Below are 25801 nucleotides of genomic sequence, written 5' to 3' on the forward strand. Positions count from 1 at the left end.
CAGCAGTCTCAACAGCCCTGGTTTCTCAAATGACTGCCTCGCCTGGTTCACCAACTACTTCTCAGACAGAGTTCAGCGTGTCAAATTGGAGGGCCTGTTGTCTGGACCTCTGGCAGTCTCTATGGGGTACCACAGGGTTCAATTCTCGGGCCGACTATTTTCTCTGTATATATCCACGATGTCCGTCTTGCTGCGGGTGATTCCCTGATCCACCTCTACGCAGATGACACCATTCTGTATGTATCTGGCCCTTCTTTGGACACTGTGTTAACTAACCTCCAAACGAGCTGCAATGCCATAGAACACTCCTTCCATGACCTCCAACTGCTCTTAAATGCTAGTAAAACCAAATGCATGCTTTGCAACCGTTCGCTGCCCACACCCGCCCGCCCGACTAGCATCACTACTCTGGAGGGTTCTGACTTAGAATATGTGGGCAACCACAAATACCTAGGTGTCTGGCTAGACTGTAAAATCTCCTTCCAGACTCACATTAAACATCTCCAATCCAAAATTAAATCTAGAATCGGCTTCCTATTTCGCAACAAAGCCTCCTTCACTCACCCCGCCAAACATACCCTCGTAAAACTGAGTTTTTGTATGGAGGTCAATGAGAGTGTAGAAATTGGTCAACATAAAAATTAATGGCTTATTTGCTACGTGATATTTATTTGATCGAATAGAAGTCGTGTAATGCTGAAGTGTTTAGAAGTGTACTGATATAAGTAGGACACCTGACATCATGGTAAAAAGATGGCTATGCATATTCTTGTTATGAGGCTTGTAGCGTAGCATCTCTCAGTTAAATACGGGTGGTTGACTAAACAAAACCCTCGTCGAATATTCAAAAAGGATTACAATTATGAGACGCATTCACCATTCAAAAGAAAGTATAGGCGGGAGCTAGACAGCCCGCTGTGCTGATTTGTGGACATCGACTCCCATTGTTCGGGCGAAGAGATATGTATCTTGTCAGTATATCTATAATCTTTGGGTATAATAATAACTGGAGACTGTGTCCAAGATTTCCGCCTGATGTTTTCAAGGTAATCTACTCACATTCGCATACGCTGATTCATGGACCGTCTATATCTGGTTTATATGGACCAACATCACATAGCGCACTAGCATTCAGTGTGCACAGGGAGCAGTGACGACATCACACGTCATCCCTAAACATGGCAGACATTGGATGAATATAAAATGTAAATATTTCGTCTGTGAGTGATTAAAAAATAATCGGCCTCAACAATTATTTGAATAATTAAATGTATGTTTTGTGCACAAAGGCTATGACTAAAGTGTCTTATTAGGAATTTTCAAATCTGACTCGATGTGGTCATGTTTCGAAATGTTATTTCTGGGCCGAGCGTCAGTTAAACTGTAGTACCGAAACTAATCTCTAGGAGCAGTCGAAACGGTGCATCTCCGTGGCGATCTTGATTCTGCCCCGTTCAGAAATGGGTAGTTCTACTTGTGATCCTTGGGACGTCCCTGCCCTAACGCTAACGCTAACGCTAACTGTAACCTTAACCCCTACCCTACCCTTCCCCTACCTTAACCATAACCCTTACCTAACCCTTTCCTTAATTAACCATTTTACATTTCAACTTCAATGGGGTAAAGTCAGAGTTGGGATGTCCCAATGAACCCGGATAGTATGGATCTTTAGCAATATCGAAGATTTTTATAACTTACCCAAGATAGACCACAGCCTGTCATTTTCAATGGGAACAAATAAGTCATAGTGGGCAGAACAAGCAAGGACGTGGGCATAGCCAAGCACAAGCTAGTGAGATCCTATTGGCCGTTCTAGTAAGTATTTGCATTTTTTCCGTTAGGGACCGCCTACTGTGTGCGGGTGTGCATACAAACATATATTTAACAGATGTTATTGTAGCGAAATACTTGTGTTCCTAGCTCCAACAGTGCAGTAACATCTAACAATTCACAACAATACACAAATCTAAAAGTAAAAGAATGGAATTCAAAAATATATAAATATTTAACACAAGCAATGTCGGAGTGGCAAAAATACAAAATATAGTAGAATAGAATACAGTATGTACATGAGTAAACAGATGAGATGAGTAAACATTATTAAAGTGACTATTAAGCATTTCACTGTAAGGTCTACAGGTCTACCTACACATGTTATATTCGGTGCATGCGACTAATAAAATTTGATTTAAATTAGTGTTCTATTATTAAAGTGGCCAGTGATTCCATGTCTATGTATATAGGGCTGCAGCCTCGAAGGTGCAGGGTTGAGTAGCTGGGTGGTAGCTGGCTAGTGATGGCTTTTTAACAGTCGGATGGCCTTGAGATAGAAGCTGTTTTTCAGCCTCTCTGCCCTAGCTTTGGTACACCTGTACTAACTTCTCCTTCTGGATGATAGTGGGGTGAACAGGCCGTGGCTCAGGTGGTTGATGTCATTTGATCTTTTTGGCCTTCCTGTGACATCGGGTGTTGTAGGTGTCCTGGAGGGCAGACTGCACCACCCTCTGGATAGCCCTGCGGATTTGGGCGGTGCAGGTGCCGCACCAGGCGGTGATACAGCCTGACAGGATGCTCTCAATTGTACATCTGTAAAAGTTTCTAAGGGTCTTAGGGGCCAAGCCAAATTTCTTTAGCCTCCTGAGTTTGAAGAGGCACTGTTGCACCTTCTTCATCACACTGTCTGCATTGGTGGACCATTTCAGATTGTCAGTGATGTCTACACCGAGGAACTTGAAGCTTTCCACCTCCACTGCAGTCTAGTCGATGTGGATAGGGGTGTGCTCCTGTAACGGATGTGAAACGGCTAGCTTAGTTAGCGGTTGTGCTCGCTAAATAGCGTTTCAATCGGTGACGTCACTTGCTCTGAGACCTTGAAGTAGTGGTTCCCCTTGCTCTGCAAGGGCCATGGCTTTTGTGGAGCGATGGGTAACGATGCTTCGAGGGTGACTTGTTGATGTGTGCAGAGGGTCCCTGGTTCGCGCCCGGGTATGGGTGAGGGTACGGTTTAAAGTTATACTCCTACATTGATGCTGTTGACCCGGATCACTGGTTGCTGCGGAAAAGGAGGAGGTCAAAAGGGGGGTGAGTGAAACGGTTAGTGGTGGTGCTCACTAAATAGCGTTTCAATCGGTGATGTCACTTGCTCTGAGACCTTGAAGTAGTGGTTCCCCTTGCTCTGCAAGGGCCGTGGCTTTTGTGGAGCGATGGGTAACGATGCTTCGTGGGTGACTGTTGTTAATGTGTGCAGAGGGTCCCTGGTTCGCTCCCGGGTATGGGCGAGGGGACGGTCTAAAGTTATACTGTTACACTCCCTCTGCTGTTTCCTCTCCTTTGAGGGAGAGGTTATTTTCCTGGAACCACTCCACCAGGACCCTCGCCTCCTCCCTGTAGGCTGTCTCGTCATTGTTCGTAATCAGGCCTACTACGTTTGTGTCGTATGCAAACTTGATGATTGAGTTGGAGGCGTGCGTAGCCACGCAGTCATAGGTGAACAGGGAGTACAGGAGGGGGCTGAGCACGCACCCTTGTGGGACCCCTGTGTTGGTGATCAGCGAAGTGGAGGTGTTGTTTCCTACATTCACCACCTGGCCTGTCAGGAAGTTCCAAAACTCATTTGCACAGGGCGGTGTTCAGACCCAGGGCCCCAAGCGTTAATGATGAGCTTGGACGGTACCATTGTGTTGAAGGCTGAGCTATAGACAATGAACAGCATTCTGCCGTAGGTATTCATCTTGTCCAAATGGGATAGGGCAGTATTCAGTGCGATGGCAATTGCATCCTCTGTGGCTCTATTGAGGCAGTAAGCAAATTGAAGTCGGTCTAGGATGTCAGGTAAGGTAGAGGTGATATGATCCTTAACTAGCCTCTCAAAGCACTTCATGATGACAGAAGTGAGTTCTACGGGTGATAGTCATTTAGTTCAGTTACCTTTGCTTTCTTGGGTGCAGGAACAATGGTGAACATATTGAAGCAAGTGGGGACAGCAGGCTACGATAGGGAGAGATTGAACATGTCTGTAAACACTCCAGCAACCCAATTCGCCCTTCCACTCCTTCTAAACGACTTCTTTTTTTTTTTTTTACTTTGGGAAAGGGTCAAATCAACTAAAATTTGTCCACTCTGTTGGTAACAGATTTTAGTTTTGGGAACAGAAAACTGTATTGAGATCAAACGTTTCGTCAATGAGAACATTAGCATAATGTTCCAAAATCCATCTCACTACATCTTCAAATTCGACATTGGGAGTTTTCCATAGGAATAGGTGGATGACGTCAGCGCTATCGCCATCTAGTGATTTTAACGCTGTCTATGCTTCAATGAGAGGTGGCAGGCTTTCTCCCTGGGTAAAGCGGTGGTTTGAAAATATGTTGTTGTCTTTGATACTCGTGCCCCTCTTCACAACAAACCCCCTCAATTATGGGAGTCTCGGACTAAAGTATGTAGCAAACGACAGAGCAGCGGAAGAATTTAGTGCAAGTCATCAGGCTCATTCTTATTATACTTCAGTGGCCAGGCTAGACCACTGGGCTTCTTCTCATCATATACGTTGTGAAGTGGGAATTCCTACCGGATGCTTCAGATTTATACATCCGGTAAAACATCTGGTACCTTGTTCAAATGATTTCCACTAGTTACCAAAGCCACAAAATCAAAATTGGTTTCGACATAAGGTTAGCAGTGTGGTTAAGGTTTAAACCCACATTTTTGAGAAATTGTAGAAATAGGTTCCGTGTGGCTCAGTTGGTAGAGCATGGCGCTTGTAACGTGCATTCGATTCCCACGGGGGAACGGTACAAAAATGAATGCATTCACTACGGTATATGAGTGTCTGCTAAATGAGGTAGAATGTACAAAAGAGGCGGGTTTATGACTTTGTGGCTGTTGTAACTAGTGACGACCTTGTTCTATCTGTGGTGGAACGTTGCGGACATAGACCAGAAAGTGCAGCGTTTTATGACGTCAGCAAAGGAAGCGAAGCTGTGTGCCATTCTATCATTGAGAATTTCAAGATACAAAGTAATTGGCCTTTGCTATGTTGTTCTCATTTACAAAGACTAGGCTACTAGCAGCTCAAAACAGTAGCTAGCTAGTTGGTTGCAACAATAAGTAGAGTTTGCTGCCTGTAATATAATCCCATAACGAGCTATGCTTATGTCTTGAGCGGGTTGGGAGCAACATGAATGCTAATGTCATATTGAAGGGTTAGCTGACAACGCCACGAAAACGATGCTTCAATGGGGCAGAATTCCGCTTGTTTTGATTCTGGATGTCCAACTAGCTAACAATGACTAGAAGCTGCCGTGTGGGGAATAGTTTCATATCGTTTTATTCGTTTCTTGATAGAATGTCGTTTTTTGAGGTGTTTTAACTGTTGCCACGTCATCTATGCTATAATGGCTAAATTCAGCTAGCTAGCTAACCAACAACTGTAACGATGTATTTGAGAGACAGGTTCTCATTTTGCAGCAAATGTATTTATGTATTCAATAGACATTGGAGACGAAATATAGTTTACATTTTATCAACAATTTAAGACACCCCGGTTTGTTTTGCCCTAGTTGTGTGCGCGTCGGTTTTGTTGCTAAACAACCAACCCGTCTATAGGCCAATTATTACTGGTAGGTTGACTGTTAGAAACGTATGCAGTTACATTTATTGTTCATGCAGACCTGTGGTTTCTTCAATTACCCGATGATTGGTCAAATCAAATTGGATTGGTCATATACACATGATTAGCATATGTTATTGCGAGTGCAGCGAAATCTAACAAGTAATATCTAACAATTACAAAACAAAAGCCTAATACCCACACATCTAACTAAAGGAATGGAATAAGAATGTATACAAATATGGATGAGCAATGTCAGATCGGCATAGGCTAAGATGCAATAGATGTGAGATGAGTAATGCAAGATATGTAAACATTGTTAAAGTGGCATTATTAAAGTGACTAGTGTTCCATTTATTAAAGTGGCCAATGATTTCAAGTCTGTATATAGGCAGCAGCCTCTCTGTGCTAGTGATGGCTGTTTAACAGTCTGATGGCCTTGAGATGGAAGCTGTTTTTCAGTCTCGATCCCAGCTTTGATACACCTGTACTGACCTCGCCTTCTGGATGATAGCGGGGTGAACAGGCAGTGGCTCGGGTGGTTCTTGTCCTTGATGATCTTTTTGGCCTTCCTGTGGCTTATAATGTTGCATGGTTTATTAATATGATCACTGCTTGGTATAGCTCTAAGGGTGATGCTCAATAAAACCTGCTCTTTTCCCCACAGAATTCAAACGAAGAAGCACTCTAGTCAACAAGATGAAGAGCACACCTGGGGAAAAGCAACACAATAAAACCAAACGGACTAAACACCATCCAGACCCCATCAAAACAGAGTGTGGAACACAGTCAGATGATGTTGACTGCAATAGAGAAGAACCAGACATTAGCCAATCACCCTACATTACTAAAGGGGTTTGTAACAGCTCCATCCTAATCAAAGAGGAACCAACAGACTTTGAGCAGCAGGGAATGGGAGAGGAACCAAACCGTTCTGTTCCTTCCTTCCAGAAGAAGCACATCAAACATCAAAATACATCCAATCCAATGACCGGATGTAACAAGATATCATGGAGTCCTGTGGTGACGCTAACAAGATTGTCTAATGTAAGAAGAGTTAGTGGTCTTTCCCAACATGTGACAGTAACTAGACAATAGTATTTAGACTTTTGCTTCATGCATACTGTGGTTTCTTCGTCTTTCTAATCCACAAGGTGGTGGTTAAGACTCTTCTGCGAGACACTAAAGTGTGTTTGGTGAAGGAGGAAAACCCAGACGAGACAGTTGGAGGTAGGGCATAGTTCATACATCCAGTCCATCCTCAACGCTGCATTTGAAATGGATGATGGGATTACTTGAACATCATTTGAACATTCATTTACTCAAGCATTTTTTTGTTGAATGAGGAAATGTAGGAAATCATAACTATGTTCTGTTCCCTCTCATCTTTCTCTTTCTACCTTCTTTCCACTGCTCTGTCCCTCTCCCTCAGTCTCTTCTCCTCAATTTTTTCCTTGTCCACACTGCACCATCTCCTTCACTGACTGTTACTTCCTGGAGAACCACATAAAGACCAAACACCAGAAGCAGTACCTGGCTTTGTTCAAAAGCTATGTCTCAACAAGTAAAACTGTGTATGCCCCAACACACAGCTGTCCCCACTGTAGCTGCATGTTCCATACCCCACGACAGCTACACGTCCACATCTGTCAGGCCCACCCCTCTGCCCCGCTAAGGAAACTCCACCCCTGCCCCTATTGTGAACGCAGCTTCCAGTACATAGCCAGATTGCATACTCACTGCAAGGTTTGGCACAAAATGTCTGTTACTTTCATCGATGGATACCTCAGTTGCGCTGACTGTGGAAAGAGCTTCAGGAATTGCTGGGGACTTGGGCCTCATCAGTGTCACAAACCTGAGGACTCTAAGCCTAAGGATGGCCCTGTCTGTCTGAACATCGGCATGCCATGCTCAGAATGTGGCAAAAGCTGCTCTAGTCCTCAGAATCTGCGCATTCACATGCGCACACACACCGGCGAGAAGCCCTACGTCTGCAAGGAGTGTGGCAAGAGCTTCTCAGAAGCCAGCAGTCATTGCAAACAAATGCCAAGACTGCGGAAAGGATTTTGCCCGGATGCGAGAAGCCTTTATCCTGCCCCAAATGTGACAGGCGGTTTGCATACAGTTATTCTTTGAAGCTTCACCTGCGCACACACTCAGGGGAGAGACCTTTCAAATGTACTGTGTGTGGTAAAGACTTTGCGGACAACGGTTATCTGAAGACGCATCTGAAGATCCACAACACTGAAAGGAACTACCATTGTGGGGTTTGTGGGTTGAAGTTCATAAACAGTGCTGCGTTGAAAACCCACCAGCGCACGCACACTGGGGAGAGGCCTTTCCATTACACAGTGTGTGACAAGACATTTTTCCGACACGCACACCTGAAGAACCACCAGCGCACTCACACAGGTGAGAAACCATACACCTGTACTGAGTGCAGCAAAAGCTTCACTCAGTCTGGAGATCTCACAAAACACATACGCACCCACACTGGAGAGAAGCCGTATGAATGTTCTGTCTGCCAAGGCTGCTATACCTCTTCAGGGGATCTGGGCAAACACATGAGGATCCACAATAACTCACGGCCATATCACTGCCAGGAGTGTGACAAAAACTTCCGCATGGTCGGTCACCTTAAAACTCACATGAGGACCCACACTGGTGAGAGACCATACTCCTGCCCCCACTGCCATCGTACTTTTGCTCGCGCCCACCACCTCTCTGGTCACCTGCTTAGATGTTGCTGAATGATTAGATTATTTATATACAGTCAACTCTTTTACTCTTGTAGTTATTTAATAAAGAACAGTGATGTACAGAAGATGGTTTTGTGCCCGACTTTGTTGTGTTAATAACAATAAATGGTAATGTCAATAAAGGCCGCTATAATCTGTGAAAGATGCCATGCCTGTTGTGTGGTTCTGGTTTTCTTGTATGTTTTCTTTGAGCTGAAATAAGAGTCATATCACATACATTTCAGTCTCCCAGTTTTCTATTGGTAAACCATCATTGGCCTGCAGTGGCCGGTTTTGATATTACAGTAAGTTGTACATTTCATATTACAATTTGAAAGCTTTTGAAGAGGATTGATTCACCAATTTAGTCTATTTGTTTCTGAAATCCCAGACCTAGGGCAACATTGTTAGTGTGGGAGTCAACCTGTCTGCCTATGGAGAATCAGGACAGTAAATAAAAGGGTACGCTCCATCTTCTTTACAACAGGTGCTTTAGCCTTACAATAACTATCTTCTTGTTATTACAATGACCACAATTCGTCCTTGATTAATAAGATTAGAGTCCAGAACTGGCATAGCGACAAAAAATTGCTGATACAAAACTGATACTTTTGGCGAAAATGAATATTTATTTAAGAATACACACCAATCAACAGCCTCTTTGTTTTTGCATATAATCGAGGGGCCATTGTTTGATTGGTCAGGTACCGTGACGTTTTAACTGCAGAAAAGCAAAGCTTGTCTATTATGTTGACAAGATAGTCAAGTGACCGCTCAAGCAATGGAAATACATGTCCTCCCTCAATGAAGGAAGACAGGCGGGACCATTCTAGCCAATCAGGGGGCAGATAAACTTGGTCACAACAGGCAGTACTAAGTCGTTTTTCTCCTAGCTGCCGCAATGCCACGTGCAACCACTTACATCCGTACATTTGTAACAACCTAAACATAACGAAACTTATATTTGATTAAAAAAGGCATCACGGAATTCGACACTCATAGAACTCCATACAACAAAACATTTATCTCGCGGATAGATTTTAATGAGAGTAAAGCCTCTCGCTTCGCCTCTTTCTCTGTAAGGAAACGCATACTTCTTCCGGAGTAGCGAAACTTTATTTTCTATTCGTGAGTATTTTTTACGAGAAACAAACTTGTTCCTCTCATGGTTAATATCTTTACAATCAGTATTTGGTGGGTGATATTTAGTCGTCAAGAGTAGTAAAGTCGCTTACATTATCTACAATCGAGCTAATCTTGCTAGCTAACGTTAGCTAACGTTAGCCAGGCGAAGAGAGTCCATGTCTGACCCAGAAAGATATGCAACCTAGCTAACTTAACTAACCTCCCAATTATATGGTAAAAATGTATGATGTTTTCAAATGCTCTCCTCTGCATGTTAAACCTATGATTTGCGACGGTACAGAAACTCGGTGCTACTGTCTTTGATAGTAGTATGTCAAGGTGTCCTAACACCAATAGAACCTAGCGGTCAAACTGGGAAATGGTTCAAATCGTTTTTCCACCATACATTTTTTCCCATAGGGAATTGAAGAAACACTTAAAATAAGGGCTGTGTTTCGTGGAAGCTTACCCTGGCATGACGTTTTGATAACCATGTAAATCTCTTTTGGACAAGGTGACCTTTATCAATATATTCAGCTCTATTTACTATCAGATCCAAAAATGGCTAATTAGTGTCCAAGTAGATATGCAAGACTACACATTTAATTTTGGAGGGGGTAAATATAGGTGAATATATTGGTAAAAGTCACCTTGTCCAAGAGAGATTCACATGGTTATCAAAACGTCACGCCAGGGTTAACCTACACGAAACAAAGCCTATATAATGAATTTTCTAAAATCCCCAATGGGGAAAAATGTATGGTGGAAAAACAATTGGAACCATTTCCTTGTTTGACTGCTAGGTTTTATGGGTATTATGACTCGCACTGTGATGATAATGTTGTGCAATTTAAGGTATGTCGAAAACAAAACCATAAGTCTGTTTACTAAGGCAGAATTGTGTTTCCACCAGCCTAGTATTTTGTTTACTCTGTAGTATCTACAGTTGAAGTCAGAAGTTTACATACACCTTGTAAGCCAAATACATTTAAACTCAGTTTTTCACAATTCCTGACATTTAATCCTAGTAAAAATTCCCTGTCATAGGTCAGTTAGGATCACCACTTTATTTTAAGAATGTGAAATGTCAGAATAATAGTAGAGTCAATTATTTCTTTCAGCTTTCTTTTCTTTCATCACATTCCCAGTGGGTCAGAAGTTTATATACACTCAGTTACTATTTGGTAGCATTGCCTTTACATTGTTTAACTTTGGTCAAACTTTTTGGGTAGCCTTCCACAAGCTTCCCACAATAAGTTGGGTGAATTTTGGCCCATTCCTCCTGACAGAGCTGGTGTAACTGAGTCAGGTTTGTAGGCCTCTTTGCTCGCACACACTTTTTCACTTCTGCCCACACATTTTCTATAGGATTGAGGTCAGGGCTTTGTGATGGCCACTCCAATACCTTGACTTTGTTGTCCTTAAGCCATTTTGCCACAACTTTGGAAGTATGCTTGGGGTCATTGTCCATTTGGAAGACCCATTTGCGACCAAGCTTTAACTTCCTGACTGATGTCTTGAGATGTTGCTTCAATATATCCACACAATTTTCCTCCCTCATGATGCCATCTCTTTTGTGAAGTGCACTAGTTCCTACTGCAGCAAAGCACCCCCATTATTGCCAAACAGTTCTATTTTTGTTACATCAGACCAGAGGACATTGTACTTTCTGGAGAAATCTTTGTCCCCATGTGCAGTTGCAATCCGTAGTCTGTCTTTTTTTTATGGCGGTTTTGGAGCATTGGCTTCTTCCTTGCTGAGCGGCCTTTCAGGTTATGTCGATATTGGACTCATTTTACTGTGGATATAGATACTTTTGTACCTGTTTCCTCCAGCATCTTCAAATCAAAGTTTATTTGTCATGTGCACCGAATACAACAGGTGTTAGACCTTACAGTGAAATGCTTACTTACAGGCTCTAACCAACAGTGCAAAAAAGGTATTAGGTGAACAATGGGTAAGTAAAGAAAGAAAACAACAGTAAAAATACAGGCTATATACAGTAGCGAGGGTATATACAGACACTGGTTAGTCAGGCTGATTGAGGTAGTATATAGATATGGTTAAAGTGACTATGCATATATGATGAACAGAGTAGCAGTAGCGTAAAATAGGGGTTGGAGGGTGGGAAACAATGCAGATAGCCCGGTTAGCCAATGTGCGGGAGCACTGGTTGGTCAGCCCAATTGAGGTAGTATGTACATGAATGTATAGTTAAAGTGACTGCATATATGATAAACAGAGAGTAGCAGCAGTGTAAAAGAGGGGTTGGGGGGCACACAATGCAAGTAGTCCGGGTAGCCATTTGATTAACTGTTCAGGAGTCTTATGGCTTGGGGGTAAAAACATTTGAGAATTCCTTTTGTCCTAGACTTGGTACTCCAGTACCGCTTGCCATGTAGTAGTAGAGAGAACAGACTGTATATGACTGGGGTCTTTGACAATTTCTAGGGCCTTCCTCTGACACCCCCTGGTGTAGAGGTCCTAGATGGCAGGCAGCTTAGCCCCAGTGATGTACTGGGCCGTACGCACTACCCTCTGTAGTGCCTTGCTGTCAGAGACCGAGCAATTGCCGTACCAGGCAGTGAATCAACTCTCAATGTTGCAGCTGTAGAACCTTTTGAGGATCTCAGGACCCATGCCAAATATTTGTAGTTTCCTGTCTATTCCCCCTCAGGAAACTACAAATATTTGGCATGGGTCCTGAGATCCTCAAAAGGTTCTACAGCTGCAACATTGAGAGTTGCACGACTTCACGACTGTCTTGGTGTGTTTGGACCATTCTAGTTTGTTGTTGATGTGGACACCAAGGAACTTGAAGCTCTCAACCTGCTCCACTACAGCCCCGTCGATGAGAATGGGGGCGTGCTCGGTCCTCCTCTTCCTGTAGTCCACAATCGTCTCCTTAGTCTTGGTTACGTTGAGGGATAGGTTGTTATTCTGGCACCACCCAGCCAGGTCTCTGACCTCCTCCCTATAGGCTGTCTCGTCGTTGTCTGTGATCAGGCCTACTACTGTTGTGTCATCTGCAAACTTTATGATGGTGTTGGAGTCATGCCTGGCCACGCAGTCGTGGGTGAACAGGGAGTACCGGAGGGGACTGAGCACGCACCCCTGGGGAGCTCCAGTTTTGAGGATCAGCATGGCAGATGTGTTGCTACCTACCCTCACCACCTGGGGGTGGCCCGTCAGGAAGTCCAGGATCCAGCTGCAGAGGGATGTGTTTAGTCCCAGGATCCTTAGCTTAGTGATGAGCTTTGAGGGTACTATGGTGTTGAATGCTGAGCTGTAGTCAATGAATAGCATTCTCACATAAGTGTTCCTTTTGTCCTGGTGGGAAAGGGCAGTGTGGAGTGCAATAGAGAGCATCATCTGTGGATCTGTTTGGGCGGTATGCAAATTGGAGTGGGTCTAGGGTTTCTGGGATAATGGTGTTCATGTGAGCCATTACCAACCTTTCAAAGCACTCCATGGCTACGGATGTGAGTGCTACAGGTTTGTAGTCATTTAGGCAGGTTGCCTTTGTGTTCTTGGGCACATGGACTATGGTGGTCTGCTTGAAACATGTTGGTATTACAGACTCAATCAGGAACATGTTGAAAATGTAAGTGAAGACACCTGCCAGTTGGTCAGCACATGCACGGAGCACACGTCCTGGTAATCCGTCTGGCCCCGCAGCCTTGTGTATGTTGACCTGTTTAAAGGTCTTACTGTCGTCGGCTACGGAGAGCGTGGTCACACAGTCGTCAGGAACAGCTGATGCTCTCATGCATGCCTCAGTGTTGCTTGCCTTGAAACAAGCATAGAAGTGATTTAGCTCGTCTGGTAGGCTCGTGTCACTGGGCAGCTCGCGTTTGTACTTCCCTTTTGTAGTATGTAATAGTTTGCAAGCCCTGCCACACAAGATGAGCGTCGGAGCCGGTGTAGTTTGATTCAATCTTAGCCCTGTATTGATGCTTTGCCTGTTTGATGGTTTGTCGCAGGGCATAGTAGGATTTCTTGTAAGCTTCCAGGTTAGAGTCCCACACCTTGAAAGCGGCAGCTCTACCCTTTAGCTCAGTGCGAATGTTGCCTGTTATCCATGGCTTCTGGTTGGGGTATGTACAGTGAGGGGGGCGAAAGTATTTGATCCCCTGCTGATTTTGTACGTTTGCCCACTGACACCTGTCCACAGAAGCAATCAATCAATCAGATTCCAAACTCTCCACCATGGTCAAGACCAAAGCGCTCTCCAATGATGTCAGGGACAAGATTGTAGACCTACACAAGGCTGGAATGGGCTACAAGACCATCGCCAAGCAGCTTGGTGAGAAGGTGACAACAGTTGGTGCGATTGTTCGCAAATGGAAGAAACAAAAGAACTGTCAATCTCACTCGGCCTGGGGCTCCATATGCAAGATCTCACCCCGTGGAGTTGCAATGATCATGAGAATGGTAAGGAATCAGCCCAGAACTACACGGGAGGCAGCTGGGACCATAGTCACCAAGAAAACAATTGGTAACACACTACGCCGTGAAGGACTGAAATCCTGCAAAGCCCCCAAGGTCACCCTGCTCAAGAAAGCACATATACAGGCCTGTCTGAAGTTTGCCAATTAACATCTGCATGATTCAGAAGACAACTGGGTGAAAGTGTTGTGGTCAGATGAGACCAAAATGGAGCTCTTTGGCCTCAACTCTCTGTGTTTGGAGGAGGTGGAATGCTGCCTATGACCCCAAGAACACCATCCCCACCGTCAAACATGGAGGTGGAAACATTATGATTTGGGGGTGTTTTTCTGCTAAAGGAACAGGACAACTTCACCGCATCAAAGGGATGATGGACGGGGCCATGTACTGTCAAATCTTGGGTGAGAACCTCCTTCCCTCAGCCAGAGCATTGAAAATGGGTCGTGGATGGGTATTCCAGCATGACAATGACCCAAAACACATGGCCATGGCAACAAAGGAGTGGCTCAAGAAGAAGCACATTAAGGTCCAGACCTTAATCCCATAGAAAATCTGTGGAGGGAGCTGAAGGTTCGAGTTGCCAAACGTCAGCCTCAAAACCTTAATGACTTGGAGAAGATCCCTCCTGAGATGTGTGCAAACCTGGTGGCCAACTAAAAGAAACGTCTGACTTCTGCGATTGCCAACAAGGGTTTTGCCTCCAAGTACTAAGTCATGTTCTGCAGAGGGGTCAAATACAGTGGGGCAAAAAAGTATTTAGTCAGCCACCAATTGTGCAAGTTCTCCCACTTAAAAAGATGAGAGGCCTGCAATTTTCATCATAGGTACACTTCATGACAGACAAAATGAGAAAAAATCCAGAAAATCACATTGTATGATTTTTAATGAATTTATTTGCAAATTATGGTGGAAAATAAGTATATGGTCATCTACAAACAAGCAAGATTTCTGGCTCTCATTTTGTCTGTCATAGTTGAAGTGTACCTATGATGAAAATTACAGGCCTCTCTCATCTTTAAGTGGGAGAACTTGCACAATTGGTGACTGACTAAATACTTTTTTGCCACACTGTACTTATTTCCCTCATTAAAATGCAAATCAATTTTTGACATGCGTTTTTCTGGATTTTTTTGTTATTCTGTCTCTCACTGTTCAAATAAACCTACCATTAAAATTATAGACTGATCATTTCTTTGTCAGTGGGCAAACGTACAAAATCAGCAGGGGATCAAATACTTTTTTCCTTCACTGTACGTACAGTCACTGTGGGGACGACGTCCTCGATGCACTTATTGATAAAGCCAGTGACTGATGTGGTGTACTCCTCAATGCCATTGGAAGAATCCCGGAACATGTTCCATTCTGTGATAGCAAAACAGTCCTGTAGTTTAGCATCTGCTTCATCTGACCATTTTTTAATAGACCAAGTCACTGGTGCTTCCTGCTTTAATTTCTGCTTGTAAACAGGAATTAGGAGGATAGAGTTGTGGTCGGATTTACCAAATGGAGGGCGAGGGAGAGCTTTGTACGCTTCTCTGTGTGTGGCGTACAGGTGATCTAGAATTATTTCCCCTCTGGATGCACCTTTAATATGATAGAAATTTGGTAGAACTGATTTGTTTCCCTGCATTAAAGTCCCCAGCCACCAGGAGCACCGCCTCTGGGTGAGCAGTTTCATGTTTGCTTATTTCCTTATACAGCTGACTGAGTGCGGTCTTAGTGCCAGCATCCGTCTGTGGTGGTAAATAAACAGCCACGAAGAGTAGAGCTGAAAACTCTCTAGGCAACTAGTGTGGCCTGCAATTTATCACAATATACTCTACTTCAGGTGAGAAAAATCTAGATACTTCCTTAGATTTTGTGCACCAGCTGTTATTTACAAACATAGGATATTACAGTTTTTGACAGAACGCGTCTCCTTCCTGAGCGGTGTGACAACTGCGTGGTCCCATGGTGTTTATACTTGCGTACTATTGTTTGTTCAGATGAACGTAGTGCCTTCAGGCGTTTGGAAATTGCTCCCAAGGATGAACCAGACTTGTGGAGGTCCACCATTTTTTTCTGAGGTCTTGGCTGATTTCTTTTGATTTTCCCATGATGTCAAGCAAAGAGGCACTGAGTTTGAAGGTAGGCCTTGAAATACATCAAATGAAATACTCAAATGATGTCAATGAACCTTTCAGGAGCTTCTAAAGCCATGACATAATTTTCTGGAATTTTCCAAGTTGTTTAAAGGCACAGTCAACTCAGTGTATGTAAACTTCTGACCCACTGGAATTGTGATACAGTGAATTATAAGTGAAATAATCTGTCTAAACAATTGTTTGAAAAATTACTTGAGTCATGCACAAAGTAGATGTCCTTACCGACTTGCCAAAACTATAGTTTGCCACAAGAAATTTGTGGAGTGGTTGAAAAACAAGATTTAATGACTCCAACCTAAGTGTATGTAAACTTCCGACTTCAACTGTATCTTGCTAGCCCTTGACCATGACTCTCAGTTCAGTTCCATTCCATCTGAGCTATATATATATATATATATATATATATATATATATCACACACACACACACAGAGTGCCTTCAGAAAGTATTCATACCCCTTAACTTATTCCACATTTATTGTGTTACAGCCTGAATTCAAAATGGATTAAATATGTTTTTTCCCTAACCCGTCTACACACAATACCTTAGAATGACAAAGTGAAAGTGTTTTTCTAAATGTTTTGGAAATTAACAACAGAAATATAATTTACATAAATATTCACTTCCCTGAGTAAATAGTTTGTAGAAGCACCTTTGGCTGTGATTACAGAGTCATTTTTGGTAAGTCTCTGAGAGCTTTGCATACCTGGATTGTACAATATTTTGCCATTATTCTTAAAGGTTTTCAAACTCTGTCATGTTGATTGGTTATCATTGTTAGACAGCCATTTTCAAGCCTTGCCATAGATTTTCAAAACTAACTAGGCCACTCCGGAACATTCAATGTCGTCTTGGTAGGAAACTCCAGTGTAGATTAGGCCTTGTGTTTTAGGTTATTGTCCCGCTGAAAGATACATTTGGCTCCTAATGTCTGTTAGAAAGCAGTCTGAACCAGGTTCTCCTCTAGGATTTTGCCTGTGCTTATAGCTGTATTATGTTTATAATCCCCCAAAAACTCCCTACTCCTTGCAGATGACACGCATGCCCATAAAATGAGCAGCCACCACCATGCTTGAAAATATGAGGAGTGGTACTCAGCGATGTTGGATATGTCCCAAACATTAACTCAGGAGAAAAAAAAGTCCTCTCACTGTCAACTGTGTTTATTTCAGCGAACTTAACATGTGTAAATATTTGTATGAACATAAGATTCAACAACTGAGACATAAACTGAACATGTGCCACAGACATGTGACTAACAGAAATGGAATAATGTGTCCCTGAACAAAGTGGCGGGTCAAAATCAAAAGTAAGTCAGTATCTGGTGTGGACACCAACTGCATTAAGTACTGCAGTGCATCTCCTCATGGACTGCACCAAATTTGCCAGTTCTTGCTGTGAGATGTTACCCCACTCTTCCACCAAGGCACCTGCAAGTTCCCTGACATTTCTGGGGGGAATGGCCCTAGGCCTCACTCTCCAATCCAACAGGTCCCAGAAGTGCTCAATGGGATTGAGATCCGGGCTCTTCGCTGGCCATGGCAGAACGCTGACATTCATGTCTTGCAGGAAATCACACACAGAACGAGCAGTGTGGCTGGTGGCATTGTCATGCTGGAGGGTCAAATTAGGATGAGCCTGCGGGAAGGGTACCACATGAGGGAGGAGGATTTCTTCCCTGTAACGCACAGCATTGAGATTGCCTGCAATGACAACAAGCTCATGCTGTGACACACCATGACGGACCCTCCACCTCCAAATCGATCCCGCTCCAGAGTACAGGCCTCAGTGTAACGCTCATTCCTTTGACGATAAATGCAAATCTGACCATCACCCCTGGTGAGACAAAACCGTGACTCGTCAGTGAAGAGCACATTTTTCCAGTCCTGTCTGGTCCAGTGACGGTGGGTTTGTGCCCATCGTCAACATTGTTGCCGGTGATGTCTGGTGAGGACCTGCCTTACAACAGGCCTACAAGCCCTCAGTCCAGCCTCTCTCAGGCTATTGCGGACAATCTGAGCACTGATGGAGGGATTGTGTGTTCCTGGTGTAACTCGGGCAGTTGTTGTTGCCATCCTGTATCTGTCCCCCAGGTGTGCTGTTCGGATGTACGGATCCTGTGCAGGTGTTGTTATACGTGGTCTGCCACTGCGAGGACGTTCAGCTGCCCGTCCTGTTGCGCTGTCTTGGGCGTCTCACAGTACGGACATGGCAATTTTATTGCCCTGGCAACATCTGCAGTCCTCATGCCTCCTTGCAGAATGCCTAAGGCACGTTCACGCAGATGAGCAGGGACCCTGCGCATCTTTTTTTTGGTGTTTATCAGAGTGAGTAGAAAGGCCTCTAGTGTCCCAAGTTTTCATAACTGTGACCTTAATTGCCTACGGTCTGTAAGCTGTTAGTGTCTTAACGACCGTTCCACAGGTGCATGTTCATTAATTGTTTATGGTTAATTGAAAAAGCATGGGAATCAGTGTTTGAACCCTTTACAATGAAGATCTGTGAATTTATTTGGATTTTTACGAATTATCTTTGAAAGACAGGGTCCTGAAAAGGGGATGTTTCTTTTTTTGCTGAGTTTATAATGCTTTCTATTCAGGACAAAAAGTATATTTCTTTGTCATATTTTTTGCAGTATTACTTAAGTATTACTTGCAAACAGGGTGCATGTTTTGGAATATTTTTAATCTGTACAGGCTTCATTCCTTTCACTCTGTCATTTAGGTTAGTATTGTGGAGTAACCACAATGTTGTTGATCCATCCATTAAACTCAGCAGCTGTTTTAAAGTCATTGGCCTCATGGTGAAATCCCTGAGCAGCTTCCTTCCTCTCTGGCAACTGAGTTTGAAAGGACGCCTGAATCTTTGTATTGATACACCTTCCAAAGCCTAATGAATAACTTCACCATGCTCAAAGGGATATTCAGCATCTGCTTTTTTATTTATTTCATTTTTTACACCTACCAATTGGTGCCCTTCTTTGCGAGGCATTGGAAAACCTTGCTGGTCGTTGTGGTTGAATCTGTGCTTGAAATTCATTACTCGATTGAGGGACCTTACAGGCAACTGTATGTGTGGGGTACAGAGATGGAGTAGTTATTCAAAAATCATGTTAACTACTATTATTGAACACGGAATGAGTCCATGCAACTTATGTGATTTGTTAAGCATATTTTCACTCTTAAACTTATTTAGGCTTGCAATAACAAAAGGGGTTGAATATTTATTGACTCAAGACATTTCAGCTTTTTTTTTAATTAATAATTTAAATATACAAAACAAAATCCACTTTGACATTATGGGGTAGTGTGTGTAGATTGACACATCTCAATTGAATCAATAAAAAATGTAGTCTGTAACACAACAAAATGTGGCATCGGTAAAGGAGTGTGAGTACTTTCTGAATGCACTGTGTATGACTCTGCATTACACAAAAATAGTCATTTGACTAAAGTGTCTTCTGTAGTGGGTAGTTTTTGTTAAGAGCAGTGACGCTCGGCCTGAACATTTTGACACGCATCACTTGCGGTACGGTTTTGGAAGCATAAGGACCTTATCTTTCATATCTTTCATAAATAATTTTTTAAAAAACAGGTTAAATTGATACACACCTTTTTATAGGGTTAGGGTTCCCCACACGGCCTTATTTCCATGTTACAGCGCTTGTTTACGAAAGACAGTCGACTACCTGTGCTAATTAGCTTACAGTAAGTGTATATTTTGCATTTGTGAAATTATTTTGATGTGAGATGAAAGTAGAGGGATTTATGTTTCTAGAACCGTACTGCAATTTAAGAATCAATTCACATTTATGAGTATTTGACTGTTTTGAATTCCAGAGCCAATTCACCCTTTAAACAAGGTCCATCGACTAAAGAGTAACGTTGCTATTTATTCACCCATGGATTAGCTATGTAAAAATGCATGTTGTAACCAAATGCTCTCCTTAGTATGTACCAGCCTGTTTGTTTTACTTTGTGGTGTTGGATAAGATGATTGTCATGCTGATTCCTGACCTGGTGTCTCTGCAAGGGTGATGTTTATTCAAATCAAGTCTTTTTTTCCACAGAATGCAAATGAAGAGGAAGGTGTAGACAATAACCAATCGACAAGATTAAGATCAAACCTGGGAAAAAGCAACGCAATAAAACCAAGATGACTAGAAGTCATCGTGACCACATCAAAACGGATTGTGAAACACAGTCAGATGATGTTGAGTCCAGTAGAGAAGATTCAGACATTGGCCAAGCCCACTCTCTCAGCAGTAATGGGTTTACTTTCAACATCATCCAAATCAAAGAGGAGGAAACAGACTTTGACGTGCATGAAACAAGTGAGGAACATAACGGAATCAGATCAAATTGCCACTTGGATTCTAGAGCACTCCACCAGGATTCTGGAACCATCAAAACCAAGACTGAAACAGATTCTGTTTACATTAGCCAGGGAACGACAGAAATGAAGACTGAGCATGATTCTGAAATCAGAGTGGTTAAGACAGAAACTCTAGTGTACTCTCCCTCACACAGCTGCCCCCACTGCAGTTGCATGTTCCACACACCACAGCAGCTACTTGTCCACACCTGCCAGGTTGCGAATTCTGACAACATTGTGGATTTTTTGTTGAAGACCCCGTTTCATTCTTTGGAGTCCACAGAAAAGGTGCGAATTAAAACAGAGGGTCGACCTCTGCCTGAAATCAAGTACATAAGGAAGGATGACAAAGTGAGGAGGGCGTTCAATACCAACTGGTATAAAAAGTATCAATGGCTAACAGGTAGTCTTTCATCAAGCCGCTTGTATTGCTGGCCTTGTCTGCTCTTTGGAACGTTTGAGCCTTGGGCTAAAGGGGGGTTCAGTGACCTGAAGAACATTGACCGTTCAGCTAAACGGCATGACGAAAGCCGGGAGCATCTCAACTCCTACGCGAAACTCAAGCTTTTGGGACAGCCGAGTCATTGTACCAATCACTCACTCAATGAAGGCCTGCGTATTCAAGCTGCGCAACACAACGAAAAGGTCCGAAGAAACAGGGATGTTCTCAAACGCCTCATTGATAGCATTGCATTCTTAGGCATGCAAGAGTTGGCTTTTAGGGGGCACGATGAGACGGAAAGTTCCGCTAACAAAGGCAACTTCAGGGAATTGGCAGAGGTAATCGCGCGGTATGATGCTTTACTTGCTCAGCATATGGAATCTTCAACTGTGTTCACTGGAATGTCAAGAACTATTCAGAATGACTTGATAACTGCTATCGCATCATCAATTAGAAGTGAGATTAAAAGCGAGGTTGACGCTGCTCCATTTTTCTCATGGCAGATGGATGAAACTACAGACCATTCGCAGTTGTCTGTCATTGTCAGGTATGTGGATGATCGGGGGTGTGTCCAGGAGCGTTTCTTGGGCTACTTTGATGTGTCAGCTGGGCGAGATGCACAGTCTGTGTTTGATCTAGTGAATTCGGAGATGTCAGAGTTTAACTTTGTGGAGAAACTAGTCGCTCAAACATATGATGGCGCTGCTGTAATGGCTTCTGATTTAAATGGTCTGCAAGCAAAAGTAAGAGCTGTAGCGCCGAGCGCCACCTTTGTGCATTGCTATGCACATCCCCTCAACTCCGTATTAAGCCAGAGCGTGAAGTCTATGCCCAAGACTAAGGTTTTCTTTGCCACACTGGGTGGCTTCGCAACTTTTTTTTGTAAGTCCACCAATAGAATGCTGCTAGAAAAGGCCGCTTGTGCAAGTTTGCCAAAAAATGCACCAACACATTGGAATTTCACATCCAGAGCCGTTAACACGGTGGCAAAAAACTTTGAGCATCTGTTGGACACATTCACAAGTATCACAGAGCATCCTAACATGGATGATGACACGATTTTCGATGCAAATGGGTTCAAGACACAGCTGGAAGATTTTCATTTTATTTTTTTACTTCTCACCTTTGAATATATATTTGCTTGCACAGATGTGGTTTTTGACAGTGTGCAACAGAATGCCATGGATGTAGAATTTTGTAAGAGGAGGATTGAGAATCTTTTACTCAAGATAGAGGAGCACAAATCTGAAGAAGAATTTAGTGCTATATATCAGAAGGCTTCGAACATGACAGATGATCCAGAGTTGATGCACAGAAGGAAGCGGAGGCAGGGCACTCAGGATGTACTGCGGACGTACAAATCACTGTATGATTCAATCCATGACAACATCAAGACACAAATAGCACAGAGGTTCCAAAGCCTGGACAGCAGGAGATACATGGAGTTGTTAGATGATGAGAAATTTGAGTCATTCCGGAGTGAATTCCCTGCAAATGCAATGGAAAGCCTGTCCCAGAGCTATGGATGTTTTTTTAACATGGAAAAACTGAAAAATGAGCTTCAAGTGTTCTACTGTGGTGAGGAGCTTCAAGGGAACAGTCGGAAACTGTGTGACAGAATCTTGCATTTCAAGGGGTGTGGATTGAATGAAGTGATGCCTGAGGTGTACCGGCTCATGTGCCTAGTTGCAACTATAGGGGCAACGTCAGCGGGCGTGGAGAGCAGATTCTCTCGTCTGAAGAGGCTGAAAAGCTACACAAAGAACACTATGGGACAAGAGCGACTCAAGAACCTGGCAATCCTATCCATAGAAAGGAGAATTCTTAAATCATTGCAGAAGAATCCTCACTGGTATGAGAGGGTCATTGACCAGTTTGCCAACCAGACTATGAGAAGAATGGACTTTATATTCAAGGTAACATTAATTTAAACATGTTTTTAAATTGTGCTCTTTTTTTATTGCATCCATATGTGTAATAGATTGTATATTTCTGTAAATAGTTTGGGTTTTTTTTCGGCCCAACTGTGTTTTGAATTGGTTTGCTTCCAACAGTGATTGAGACCGGATGGTGGAAACTCCCTGAACTACTGAGAGGGAGTAAAAGGTCCCATGATGCCAGTAATGTATTAAAAGCAGTGTGTAGCTCCTGTTTGTAAGCATGTGCACATGTCCACATCCTCTCATTCTTCCTCTGGAGACCTCAACCCTTCTCATGCACTGCAGTCAGCGTTGACTAAAGCTGTCAGTGTCATCGAAAGATATCAAACAAACTGACCGCTGCTGCTGCTACTAAAGAACATTCAAACGTAAACTATTTTGCTGAATGCCTATTTTCCTTTTCTAGTTTATATGCCTTTTGGACCCTGCACCCAAAGACTTATTTGAACTGTTGAGTTGAGCATGGTTCTTGATTTTGTGTTGTATTTTATAGTTATTATGGATCACCATTAGCTACTCTTCCTGGAGTCCAGCAAAATTAAGGCAGTTATAACATTTTTGTAGTTGATTAACAAGGGAAAAGTGATGCACAGATGATGGTTGTATATGCCTGACTTACTGCCAGGGGATGACAAAAGTGACAATGATTGCTGTGAATAAAGTATGTGAAAGAGGACACGTTTGGTAATTGCACATTAGACATGACTTTAAAATCAATTATACAGTAATCACTTAAACAGCCTGTCATAACTGATTTGTGTCAATCCATATGCCATCAATGGCCTGCACTGGTTTTGATATTGCACCATGTCTCAGTTGCTAATAATCAAACACATTCATTCTATTGAAGATGATTGGGCCAAGCATGAAGGCCACATTGTCATTCCCACATCTTGACAGTGATGGTCTCTACCAATTAGATTAGGGTTCCTATGCTATTTTCTCCAGTCCAGCCATTACAATGAGCACGTCCTCCAATAGCTCCTCCCACCAGCCTCCGTTGTAGTTTAGATATTGGTTACAATAACCGTCATCTTGCTAATTCAATGGACACATTTAATATTTGACAACACTATTACAGTAAGTACTGCTTTGATAAAGCTATAAAATGAGAAGGGTGCAACTGATACCAAAAGATACACCAAAAGTATGTGGTCACCCCTTCAAATTAGTGGATTTGACTATTTCAGCCACACCCGTTGCTGACAGGTGTATAAATATCGAGCACACAGCCATGTAATCTCCATAGGGAAACATTGGTAGTACAATGGCCCAAACTGAAGAGCTCAGTGACTTTCAATGTGGCACCATCATAGAATGTCACCTTTCCAAAAAGTCAGTTCGTCAAATTTCTCTCCTGCTAGAGTTGCCCCAGTCAACTAAGTGCTGTTATTGTGAAGTGGAAATGTCTAGGAGCAACCGCAAAGTGGTAGGCCACACAAGCTCACAGAACATGAGTGCTGAAGCACGTAGTGCGTAAAAATCGCCTATCCTCTGTTGCAACACTCATTACAGAGTTACAAACTGCCTCTGGAAGCAACCTCTGCACAATAACTGTCGGGAGCTTCATGAAATGGGTTTCCATAGCCTAACAGCCTGGAGTGGTGTAAAGCTCGCCGCCATTGGACTCTGAAGCAGTGGATATGCGTTCACTGGAGTGATGAATCACGCTGGCAGTCCGATCAACGAATCTGGTTTTGGTGGATGCCAAGAGAACGCTACCTGCCCGAATGCATAGTGCCAACTTTAAGGTTTGGTGGAGGAGGAATAATGGCCTAGGGCTGTTTTTCATTGTTTGTGCTAGGCCCTCTAGTTCCAGTGAAGGGAAAGCTTAATGCTACTGCATACAATGACATTCTAGACGATTGTGTGCTTCCAACTTCGTGGCAACAGTTTGGGGAAGGCCCTTTCCTTTTTTAGCATGAAAATGCCCCCGTGCACAAAGCGAGGTCCAAACAGAAATTATTTGTTGAGATCGGTGTGGAAGAACTTGACTTGCCTGCACAGAGTCCTGACCTCAACCCCATTGAAGACCTTTGGGATGAATTGGAACGCCAACTGTGAGCCAGGCCTAATCGCCCAACATCAGTGCCGACCTCACTAATGCTCTTGTGGCTGAATGGAAGCAAGTCCCTGCAGCAATGTTTCAACATCTAGTGAGTGGGAAGGCACCAGAAGAGTGGGAAGGCATTCCACTAGATGTTGCTCTTATAGCAGCAAAAGGGGAACCAACTCCATATTAATGCCCATGATTTTGGAATGAGATGTTTGATGAGCAGATGTCCACATACTTTTGGTCATGTAGTGTACTTTTAACTGTTTCATTTCTGTGCTGATAACATAGAGATAGATAGAAGACTCATCTTTGTATATGTGCTATTACAGCAAATGTTTTTTTATAACTAATCCAAGATAGACCAGAGCCTGTCGTTTCCAATGGGAGCAAATTCATCGTAGTGGGCAGAACAAGCAAGGAGGTGGGCAGAGCTAAGCGCGAGCTAGTGAGATTCTATTGGCACGTTCTAGCATTTATTTGCATATTTCCATTAGGGAACGCCTACCTTGTGAAGTGTGCGTGTGTAATAACTCAATTTGCCCTTGCACTCCTAAACAACACAATTTTTGTAAAACTTTGGCAAAGGGTCAAGTCTACAAAATGCAGTCCACTGTTACGGATTCTAGTTTTGGAAACAGAAAACTGTATGGAGATAAAATGTTTCATTGATTAGAACATTTGCAGAATGTTGGACAATATCCATCTCGCTCCATCTTCTCCTACTGCTGGCCACTGGTCTTCATCTCTTCACCATATTTTGTAGTGCGTAGAAACGCCAACCGGATGCTTCACATCCAGTAAAATATCTGTCTCATTGCTCTATCTGTGATTATAGTGTCTGTGACAGCATGGGCAGCGACATTGCGGTAATCTCCATTTTGAGGTGGTCAATTTTCTTCTTCACAATTGGCTGATCCCTCCTGAT

General features: G+C 43.1%; 2 protein-coding genes across 2 annotated transcripts; both read left to right on the forward strand.

The window, feature by feature from the left end:
- The first annotated feature begins 4888 nt into the window (after positions 1-4888).
- LOC115140791 (zinc finger protein 614-like) lies at positions 4889-7833 on the forward strand. The gene is made up of 4 exons (XM_029679137.2): positions 4889-5016; positions 6276-6655; positions 6763-6838; positions 7041-7833. Exons 2-4 carry the CDS (start codon positions 6308-6310, stop codon positions 7742-7744), a joined length of 1128 nt encoding a protein of 375 aa, XP_029534997.2. The 5' UTR covers positions 4889-5016; positions 6276-6307; the 3' UTR covers positions 7745-7833.
- A 1376-nt stretch (positions 7834-9209) lies between these two features.
- On the forward strand, positions 9210-23494 carry LOC115140792 (zinc finger MYM-type protein 1-like). The gene is made up of 3 exons (XM_029679138.2): positions 9210-9474; positions 20134-22796; positions 22935-23494. Exons 2-3 carry the CDS (start codon positions 20220-20222, stop codon positions 22935-22937), a joined length of 2580 nt encoding a protein of 859 aa, XP_029534998.2. The 5' UTR covers positions 9210-9474; positions 20134-20219; the 3' UTR covers positions 22938-23494.
- Positions 23495-25801: the final 2307 nt, after the last annotated feature.

The sequence above is a fragment of the Oncorhynchus nerka genome, linkage group LG3 (assembly GCF_034236695.1).
Source record: "Oncorhynchus nerka isolate Pitt River linkage group LG3, Oner_Uvic_2.0, whole genome shotgun sequence".
In the NCBI taxonomy this organism is placed as follows: domain Eukaryota; kingdom Metazoa; phylum Chordata; class Actinopteri; order Salmoniformes; family Salmonidae; genus Oncorhynchus; species Oncorhynchus nerka.